This window comes from Diabrotica virgifera, chromosome 7, assembly GCF_917563875.1.
Source record: "Diabrotica virgifera virgifera chromosome 7, PGI_DIABVI_V3a".
Taxonomy (NCBI): Eukaryota; Metazoa; Arthropoda; class Insecta; order Coleoptera; family Chrysomelidae; genus Diabrotica; species Diabrotica virgifera.
This window is the reverse complement of record NC_065449.1, coordinates 176,412,156-176,424,286: the sequence shown is the minus strand read 5'-3', so window position 1 is coordinate 176,424,286 and position 12,131 is coordinate 176,412,156. Positions and strand designations below refer to the sequence as shown.

Sequence of the window (12,131 nt, the reverse complement as noted above, 5' to 3'; positions counted from 1 at the left end):
CTTTACAAGTTACTTTTACCTATATTCTTTTAATGATCTGTACTTTTGATCGGTTAAAAATGCTCGTTTTTGAAAAAAATTGGTTTTAAAGTATTTTTTTAAATTCCGAAAAAGACTCCTTTTTTCAAAATAACTTAAAAACTATTAGTGATACCGAAAATCTCAACGAGTAAAAAAATGTAGTTTTTGCTTTTCTGAATATTCTGGACTTTTTGTTTTTTTTGTACGACAAAAATTGGTTAATATATGGCTGTTCAAAATTTGCATACACTCATGATTAGTGGCTCGTTCAAGCCCTTTTCACTAAAGCCTTTTCAAAAATAATCACTTTGAACCGATGAAACTTATAGATCATTATAAACAATACATAAATAAAGTAACTTGTGAAACGGTAACGATTAATAATTTAATTTGAGATGCTAATTAGGGGGTGATTTTCACGATTTTTTTGTAACAAAAATAAAAGGAATGCTTCGCAACGCCGCTAAAAACAGAATTATTTGATACTGAATATCTAACATCTCACCAGACGAGACAATGTAAGGTGGACGCCTACGCAGAAATGCACTTCACTTTAAGAAGAAGAAAAAGGACGAACATTATTTTGACTTACTTACTTTTGATGTTACAAACTTGTTTAAAAAAAAATAAAGATTTTTTAAACACTTTAGAAAATTTGTAATAAGTTTTCCCCTGAAAAGTGCTTCACATTTTGGTTATATCACGTTGAAATATTTGATTTGGAATTTGACGAATAAGAACCTACTTTTCATTAGCCACAACACTGCTTCTACTGGGTCTACCAGACTTCATATAGGTACATAGTTTTTTTAATTTTTTATAAGCTATATTTTTGCTAAGAATTTTTTTTTTTTCGATAAAAACTTACTTTTTGAGTTATATTTTCGAAAAACCGTCTAAAAACGTGTTTTTTGTTGAAAAATTAACATATTCACCCGCAAATAATTCAGAAAGTATTGACTTACTGAAAAAACTCTATAGAACAAAAGTTACTTAGAATTAGTCAGTTTATCCCATTCCTGATTTATTCTGAACGTATATTTTTTCATCCCCGAGAAGGGGTGAAACTCACCCCCAGAGTCAAAGCACAATTCGGCACAATACCACTTTTTTCTTTGACATGTTATGTATGTGTATGCCAAATTTTATGTAAATCCAAGCGGTTGTTAAAAATTCGGAGCTTTTGCAATATTTTACCGTGAGTGAATGGACTATTTATAGGTAATGTGGACCTATACTAAATTCGCTCTATCGAGATTCACTTTGACACTGACGTTAGTAATTTCTTTTTTGAAAAGTTCAGTTGTCAGAAGTGACTGGAAATTACTACAAAACCAACGCACCTGCTCATATCCAATATTATTAATAGTAAACAGACATAAAAATAACATAAACCTTACGTCAATCAATAATTATTTATTTGCACCATTATAATGTATTGATAACAAATGAGAAAATTATTTATTGTACAAAATAAAAATATTTTGTAGAAATAAACTTCACGAAGTTTTATGAGATTAGTAGACACTCCCACTATTTCTAATAATTCTTCTTTTTTTAATGAAAGATTAAGTTGATTTGAGTTGATTTTAGCAGTTAATAGTGTGAGGTAGGAATTTTTGTGTTGTATGTTTCCTATTCCGAATGTGTCAAAAAAAATCTCGCGAGAGCGAATGTAGTATAGTAAGTAATGTAAGATCGCCATTTGACTTTAAATACTAAAGGTGAAGACGGGTAAATTATATGGAAAAGTAACACAATTTTAGTGAAAAATCATAGACTATCCTTTAAAATCAGAGTAAATTTATTTTTGTTAATCAGTTTGCTTAATTTATGCAAAAATAGCTTCAAAAGTCAATCTTTTGAAAATTATTAATACATTTTCTAAAAATGATCAACAAACAGGGCAATATCACATACAGGGTGTTTGGTAAAGAATGGGCCATAGCTTAACATTAGATTCTTGAGCTTAAAATAGGTCGATTTAACTAACTTACTTTACTACAAGAGTTGCTAATAACCGAAATACAGTGTGTCAAAGTTAAACTTTTATTTTATTTATTCCTGAATATTACCTGACAGGCATGGGATAACAACACGAAATTTGGTAAGCGGGGGATTTTTAGGACGAGAAATCTAAAGTTGCCACCAAAAATAATGTATTACCCAGAGGGCGCCATATTATACGTCTTTAAGCGCTCATTTAATGTGTTCAATTTTTTTATCCTCCACTCTACATACTTTTTAAATCAAAACATTTATTATCTTAATATTTTTACTTAAAAAAGGTATACTACATTCATCTCGCTAAACTCAACCGTTTTCGAAATTAAATCTGCGATGCAATATCATTTTTTTGCATTATGTCATTGTAGTTACACCCGAAAAATAAACTTGAAACCATAATAATTGTGCAAGCTCTCATGTTTATGTCATTGCATCACAAATTCCATGTAAAGAAATTTCCGATACATTTTTGGAAATTATTATGGTTTTAAGTTTATTTTCTGGTGTTCTACAATGATTATATGCAAAAAATTGTGTTGCATCGCAGATTTAAAATGCGTTTATTTCGAAAACGGTTGAGTTTAGCGAGATGAATATAGTATAGTATATTATTTTTAAGTAAAAATATTAAGATAATATTAAGATAAGAGAATAAAAGCTTTGATTCAAAAAGATTGTAGAGTAGGGGATAACAAATTTTAAAGTATTAAATAAGCGTTGAAAGATGTATGTGGCGCTTCTGGGTAATATGTACATGGTTTTTGGTGGCAAATTTAGATTTCTCGTCTTAAAAAATCCCCGCTTACCGAATTTCGTGTTATTATCCCATGCCTGTCAGGAAATATTAAAGAATAAATAAAATAGAAGTTTAACTTTGACACACTGTATTTCGGTTATTATCAACTTTTGTACTAAAATAACTTAGCTTAAATTGATGTATGGGTACATAATTCGCAAATATTTTACGTGTATCATCATTAATTTAAAGAGATGGCTTTTGAATGTTCTTGGATAACTGTTATTTTTATAATTGCAAATTATTAATTCAGTTAATAAATGTGATAATTTTTTCACTAACTATGTATTCAGTGATTGTAATAATTTATTTGTACAACAAAAACTAATACTCAATCGAGAAGAGTGTTAAAGTGATTTTTTAATAATATATCGTTATGGAACGCTTACAATTTTGAACATCTTTAACAACAAAATACTTGGATCACAGAATATATTATCCTGATGTATTCTTGGCTTGCATCTTCCACAAATAATACACAATAAATAACTTTTTATTAAGTTCACGCCTTAAATCAATTATTTATCAAATACACTATATATCAATAATATTTAATCAATAACTCAAAATATTCCCGATGCAATGTCAAATATTTAAAATTGTCACTGATTGTCAGTGTCTGACTGACAATATATGCTGGCAATAGGGCTTTTCATCGATTGTCATTTGTTTCGAGCTTCTGTCATGTGTCACATAATAATAATATATCTACGCCATACGTCTTTGATTTGTATTATTGTATACAGTGCGTCCATAAGGTAACGCATAAATTCATTATTTCGTAAACCGACGACTTTAAAAAAAAATCCCGAAACAGGTCGATTTTTATTTTTAATTTCCGATTTTTTGGCATACACATTAAACTAGTGACGTCATCCATCTGGGAGTGATGACGTAATAGTTGATTTTTTTAAATGAGAATAGGGGGCATGTGATAGCTCATTTGAAAGGGTATTCAATTCTCTATTCCCTAATATAAACATTAACATAGTTATTTATACAAGGTGTTCAAAAAACATTTTTTTAATTAAAATAATTGAGACAAAACGAAGAATGTATGTAATTTATCTAACTCAAAATACGTTTTAATGTTGTCAGAAAACAGGAAAAAAATGTTTATTTGACAAATAAATATTGTTTTTCGCTTAAATTCAATGTTAAAGCTGCCACCCAACTGTCTCTTGCCAGTTTGAACATTTCGTTCAAGCAAAAATCAATGTTTAGGTATTTGTCAAATAATTTTTTTTCTGTTTACTGACAGTAGGAAAACGCATTTTGAATTAAATAAATTACATACATTCTTCTTTTTGTCCCAATTATTTTAATTAAAAAAATATTTTTTTGAACACCCTCTATAAATAATCATGTTAATGTTACATTAGTGAATAGAGAATTGAATACCCTTTCAAATGAGCTATCACATGACCCCTATCCTCATTTAAAAAATCTCTATTACGTCATCACGCCTAGATGGATGACGTCACTACTATGATATATATATATATATATATATATATATATATATATATATATATATATATATATATATATATATATATATATATTCAAAGTGATTATTTCGACCAAAAACAATAAATAAATCTGTAGGAAATATCAGGTATGTGGTCTATAATAAAAAATCTTTATTTTTTCTAAAAACTCAATATTTCGCACATTTTTTTGATGGCTTCTTCAGGAGTATACTGTAACAAAAATTTTAACAACTTACAAAGACGTACAAACTAGATTTTAAAATACTTACAGAAAGTTAAAAGATTTCACAAATAAATAACATTGACATTAAAATAAAAATTGTTACTGTCATATATTAAAATGCATCTTAAAATTAATATAAGGAAAGGTCTGAAGCACGTTCGTTACAGTAATAAGACAAAACACATAAAATGACTCAAACGCAAAAAATAACAACAAAAGAACAATTAGAGGAATACTATTACTTTAATTATTAAGGTTAGTTGTTTATTAAGGCGAGTGTTAACTTAATGATTACTGTAAATTTTATTCAATATATTACAATATATGTTACTTAACTGTCCAGTGTCTGTTTTGTAATTTAAAGTTTTTTTATTTTTGTTAATGTGATACATCTCCAGAAATAATCTACTTTTATAGTTATCAGACTGTGCCAAAATACGAGTATTATTATAGTCCAGCATATGACCGGTGTTTTCATAATGCTCAACTACTGCACACGTATTTTTTCTTAAGCGGCAATCACTTTTATGTTGTGTGATTCTTTGCTTTAACCATTGTGATGTTTGGCCAATGTAACTATTCTGACATCCTAGACATGGTATTTCATAAACAACATTACTTCTATACAAGGTTGGTACTGGGTCTTTAATTTTTGAGAATAATTGTTTGCTGTTCATAGTATTGTATTTGGCTATATTGATATTGGGAACATCTTTAAATATGGATATGACTGAATGTGTTAGACCATTAATAAAGGGGAGTTTTTTATATATAATTGACTTATTGTTGGAATCATGGACGGGACCATCGTAGAAATTACTGCTGTAAATAAGTTTTTTTAAAATATGTTTAGGATATCCATTGTTGCGAAAGATTTTGTATAATATGTCTAGATTTTTTTGTAAAAAAGTGTCATCAAACAATGGACGTTATTCTGTTTTTCATGCCTAATACGGTATTGTATTTTTGGCGAGTGGTATGATTTGAAAAATAATTAATATACCTGCCTGATGCTGTCGGCTTTTGGTACCAATCCAATATTAAAATATTATTCTCAGTTCTTATTACCCTTGTAATAAACAACTAACCTGCCTTAATAAACAACTAACCTTAATAATTAAAGTAATAGTATTCCTCTAATTGTTCTTTTGTTGTTATTTTTTGCGTTTGAGTCATTTTATGTGTTTTGTCTTATTACTGTAACGAACGTGCTTCAGACCTTTCCTTATATTAATTTTAAGATGCATTTTAATATATGACAGTAACAATTTTTATTTTAATGTCAATGTTATTTATTTGTGAAATCTTTTAACTTTCTGTAAGTATTTTAAAATCTAGTTTGTACGTCTTTGTAAGTTGTTAAAATTGTTGTTACAGTATACTCCTGAAGAAGCCATCAAAAAAATGTGCGAAATATTGAGTTTTTAGAAAAAATAAAGATTTTTTATTATAGACCACATACCTGATATTTCCTACAGATTATATATATATATATATATATATATATATATATATATATATATATATCATAGTATGGAATGATGACCCTTCATCATTTTATATATTTCCAACTAAATTCACATTCACTTTACGAGTATTAGCCAATGATTTTGCTTATTTATATATATATATATATATATATATATATATATATATATATATATATATATATATACATATATATATATATATATATATATATATATATATATATATATATATATATATATATATATATATATATATATATAAGATTATGGTATTCTCGACTGTATATTCAAATATCAAGCAGTGATTCTTGAGGATGCAGTCTATTTTTTAAATTTATTATTAAACATAATTGAAGTTTTTAAAAATAATTTTTCATACCTATGTGCATAATTGTCCTTTTGGTAAAGTTTCAAATTTTTTCAATGTAATCTCATGACTAATGTCTTGAAAAAGAATTAAAATAAATTCGAAAGCTTGACAGTAAGTCAAAGAGTTTTCTTTGTCTTGTGGGCCAAAATAGACTGCATCCTCAAGAATCACTGCTTGATATATATATATATATATATATATATATATATATATATATATATATATATATATATATATATATATATATATATATATATGTAAAATGATGTTGGATAATCGAGTACAAATATAAAAATAAATAAGCAAAATCATTGGCTAATACTCGTAAAGTGAATGTGAATTTAGTTGGAAATATATAAAATGATGAAGGGTCATCATTCCATACATTTCTGTGCAACTATATACACCGGTGTTTCGGCCTATTTGGCTTCGTCAGTATAGTGTAGCAAGTTAAAAAAGTTGTTTGTTAACTTGTAAAAGGATTACTACAGGAGCAAGGTTACCATTTTTGGTCAGATTGTTAGAAGACCCGCAGTCGCAAGGCTACAACTAACATTGCCAAGGAGGTAAGGCTACCTGAGGAAATGAAAAGCCATAACATTATTAAATAAAATGATGTTGGATAATCGAGTACAAATATAAAAATAAATAAGCAAAATCATTGGCTAATACTCGTAAAGTGAATGTGAATTTAGTTGGAAATATATAAAATGATGAAGGGTCATCATTCCATACATTTCTGTGCAACTATATATACCGGTGTTTCGGCCTATTTGGGCTTCGTCAGTATAGTGTAGCAAGTTAAAAAAGTTGTTTGTTAACTTGTAAAAGGATTACTACAGGAGCAAGGTTACCATTTTTGGTCAGATTGTTAGAAGACCCGCAGTCGCAAGGCTACAACTAACATTGCCAAGGAGGTAAGGCTACCTGAGGAAATGAAAAGCCATAACATTATTAAATAAAATGATGTTGGATAATCGAGTACAAATATAAAAATAAATAAGCAAAATCATTGGCTAATACTCGTAAAGTGAATGTGAATTTAGTAACTTGGTAACCTTGCTCCTGTAGTAATCCTTTTACAAGTTAACAAACAACTTTTTTAACTTGCTACACTATACTGACGAAGCCCAAATAGGCCGAAACACCGGTGTATATAGTTGCACAGAAATGTATGGAATGATGACCCTTCATCATTTTATATATTTCCAACTAAATTCACATTCACTTTACGAGTATTAGCCAATGATTTTGCTTATTTATTTTTATATTTGTACTCGATTATCCAACATCATTTTATTTAATAATGTTATGGCTTTTCATTTCCTCAGGTAGCCTTACCTCCTTGGCAATGTTAGTTGTAGCCTTGCGACTGCGGGTCTTCTAACAATCTGACCAAAAATGGTAACCTTGCTCCTGTAGTAATCCTTTTACAAGTTAACAAACAACTTTTTTAACTTGCTACACTATACTGACGAAGCCCAAATAGGCCGAAACACCGGTGTATATAGTTGCACAGAAATGTATGGAATGATGACCCTTCATCATTTTATATATTTCCAACTAAATTCACATTCACTTTACGAGTATTAGCCAATGATTTTGCTTATTTATTTTTATATATATGTATATATGCCAAAAAATCGGAAATTAAAAATAAAAATCGAACTGTTTTGGGATTTTTCTTTAAAGTCGCCGGTTTACGAAATAATGAATTTATGCGTTACTTTATGGACGCACTGTATACCAATAACGTATGACGTAGATATATTAATATTATGTGACACATGACAGAAGCTCGAAACAAATGACTGTGAATGAAAAGCCCTATATTATATTCGGCTGAGTGCGTTGTAAGACAAAGATAGATTTGGAAAATATTACCACGGCATTGTGTTCATTTTTTTCGAATCCTGAAAAAACCAATAAATATTTTTGAAAAATTTAAACGCAGAATGAAAGATTGAATTATTACCGAGGGCCGAAAGTCCCTTAGAATAAATAAAAAGTTTATTTTGAATGAGATATTTGAAATTAAAAATCACACTAAATTTTTTCTTAGTTTTTCACCCCTGTAACTTATTAAAATAAACATCATAGAAGTTCTCAGGGTCGTTCGGCCCTCGCTAATAACGTAACCTTTCATTCTGCGTTTAAATTTTTCAAAAATACTTATTAGTTTTCTCAGGATTCGAAAAAAATGAATCCCCATTTGAATAGCATTGCAGCCGAAAATACGTACCGATCCTCTTAAGCCCAGGAATCTAAGGTTAAGCTATTCCCATTATTTACCATATATGTATATTAATCTTCAACAAAATTGAAATTGTTTATCCCAGGAAGCTTTTATCTACATCTACGTTATTATGCGTAAACTATTAGTATATTCTACATCACATAACTTTGCAAAATGATTGCACAATACTAGGAATCTTTTACAAGGATTGCAAAATCTTGAAAAATTATGATTTGCAGGGAAATATAATGTACCTAAAGAGAATTAAAAAACCTGGACCTCGATTTTTGACACTTCGCTTCGTTATCGATCATTCGCTCTCTGTAGGTACACTAAACAGATACGAAACGAAGCGAATACCTACGTTCGATAACGAAGCGAATGGTTAAAAATCGAGGTCCAGGAATACTACTCAGTCCATATTTACTATACAGTATGGTTAGTGTGACCAACTCCAATTCAGTCGAAATCGGGACAAGGTTAAAAAAAATACCTGAAATCCGGGACTTTTCAATGAAAATCGGGCCATTTTTTTAACACGTTGACGGACAGTGCGTTAAATGTATAAGCAAATGTTGTGACACTATACAGTGATGAGCACGCTAATAACCGGCAAAATAGCTCAAAAGATGGAAAACATAATACATTGCGAAACAAAAAGAGATGAAACTAGAAGACGTGGAAATTATCGTTATAAACGTGTTAATAATTAACATTACATTACATATTTTCCCACTTTTAGACGTTTGTGACAGGAGTATTTTATAAAATTCTACTGTCACCTGTCACAGTGACATTTGTCATACTCCTCTGATACGTCTAAAGGTGGGCAACTATATAATGTAATGTTATTTTAGACGTTTATAACGATAATTTCCACCTCCACTAGTTTCATCTCTTTTTGTTTCGCAATGTATTATGTTTCCATCTTTTGAGCTATTTTGCCGGTTATAAGCGTTCTTTTAATTTTGAAAAGTATAATAGGGAAAAATGCAACGTCTATAGACGTTGTGTCACATTACATCAATGGAAATTAGACTATCATCATTTTATTGATTATTTGAGATTTTTATGTTGACAATGATATTTTTGATGGGATTGAACCTCAATTGGTTGTAATGATAATTATATTTTGGTAAGTTTTTGACGTTCCGACTTCCAATCCGGAAATCGTTCCCAAAAAAGGAAAAATTTAAAAATCAACTAATGTTGGATTTCCAAGTAAATATAACCTTAGGTTAATATACTTAATATAAAAATGTAATTATCATTACAACCAATAATTGTGGCTTAATCCCATCAAAAATATAATTGTCAAACATGCCACAAGAAAAAAACTCAGGCCATTTTTATGTTGTTTAAAATACAGAAACGAAAAAGTCCACAGTTTGAGTTTTCATACAACTATAACACCACACAAAATGCATGCGTTTTTGATGTGGTATTAATATTACACTCTAGAAATTGTCGACTTTTTTTCTTTCGTCCTATCAATTCAATTTGATATGAATTCGTAGAAGAATAATGTATTGAAAATTTCAAAATAGAATTTTACCAAAGCGTTGAAAAATTGGATGGCCCGTAAGCTTTGTCCGGGACGCCGGAACACGACTTCGTAATTCGGGCCATGTCCTGGATTTTTCGGGCTATAGTTGGTCACACTAAGTATGGTGCAAATGTTTGGAAAATTCGGTATTTTGTAAGCCGGCGACTTTAAGGAAAAATCCCGAAACAGGTCGATTTTTATTTTTAAATTATAAGTTCTTGGCATATACACATATATATTTATCATACTTGTGACATCATCCATCTGGGTATGATGACGTAATCGATGATTTTTTTTTAATCAGGATAGGGGTCGTGAGCTAGCTTATTTGAAAGGTTATCAATTCTCTATTCAGTATATTCAGTATATTCTCTATTCCTAATATAAAAATTACCACAATTGTTGATACAGGATGTCCATAATATTTTTTTAAATTAAATTAATTAACACAAAAAGAAAAATGTATCTATGTAATTTATTTAATTTAAAATACATTTTACTGCTGTTAAAAAAACAGAAACAGAAAAGTAATGATTATTTATAAAATAAACATTTTTTAGGTTTTCTGACAGCAGTAAAATATATTTTGAATTAAATAAATTACATACATTCTTCTTTTTGTGTCAATTAATTTAATTACAAAAAAATTTTTGGACATGCTGTATAAATAATTATATTAATGTTTATACTACTGTATAGAGAACTAAATAAACTTTCAAATGAGCCAGCACATGACCCCTATTCTCATTAAAAAAACCATCGATAACGTCATCACGACCAGATGGATGACGTCACTAGTATGACATATATGCCAAAAAATCATTATTTAAAATTAAAAATCGACCTGTTTCGGAATTTTTCCAGCTTACCAGTCGCCAGCTTACGAAATAACGGATCTATTTCATACATTTGCACAATTACCTATTACATTACCTACTAAGATATAATTAAGTGTCCTTAAACTAGAAAAATATTTTGAAATGACCGCGATTATAAAAAAATATTATTACCAAGGCAATTTTAAATATAATTTTATTTTCTAGGATTGATATAGGTACCTACTTACTAGACTATAAATTAAGCAGGTGACTTTGATTATAAAAAAACTACTGTTTATTAAGAGGAAACAGTAGCGATCAACAGGTAGCGAAAACGCGTTCCAAGATTGCGGCTGTAATTTTGAATATTTTTTCGAGATATTTGGCACACGTATTCGTAATATAATAAAGAATGGCGGTACAGAGCACAATTTGAAAAATATATTAATATGTGGAAATTACTCTGCAATTAAATACAATATTAAAAAAACGAGCCTGTACCGCCATTAAGAAGAACAAAAAAATACACTTTCTTCAAATAAACTTTTTTATCCGATGTCTAGATTTTGTGTCATTTTGGAACTACTAATGAAATAAAAAATTTTAGTAGTTCCAAAATGACACAAAATCTAGGCATCGGATAAAAAAGTTTATTTGAAGAAAGTGTATTTTTTGTTCTTCTTAATGGCGGTTTTATAATATTGTATTTAATTACAGAGTAATTTCCACATATTAATATATTTTTCAAATTGGGCTCTGTACCGCCATTCTTTATTATATTAGGAATACGTGTGCCAAATATCTCGAAAAAATATTCAAAATTACATCCGCAATCTTGGAACGCGTTTTTGCTACCTGTTGATCGCTACTGTTTCCTCTTAAATGTAGGTATATCATAATATTTGCATTTTGCGTAAAATCAGTTTGCTAAAGTATCTTACTTAGTAACTTAATAAAACATCTACTCACTTTGAAACATTGTATAAAATTATTTTCTAATTATTTATATTCAATCAATACTGAACTACAATACTATCAGTTTAAACACAGTACCTATTTACACTACACAGTACACGTAGCGTAGGACTAAAAGGGACTAAAAATCGGACTTGAATGAATGGGAAAAAACAC

General features: G+C 29.0%; 1 protein-coding gene across 1 annotated transcript in view; it reads right to left on the bottom strand.

Annotated features, from left to right (window-relative positions):
* Positions 1 to 12,131, bottom strand: part of LOC126888790 (uncharacterized) — a 77,420-nt gene extending 65,289 nt beyond the window's left edge. Inside the window, exon 1 of the mRNA XM_050657163.1 lies at positions 11,970 to 12,131. Coding sequence (XP_050513120.1) covers positions 11,970 to 11,979 — 10 coding nt within the window. The 5' untranslated portion in view covers positions 11,980 to 12,131. The remainder of the gene's footprint in view (positions 1 to 11,969) is intronic.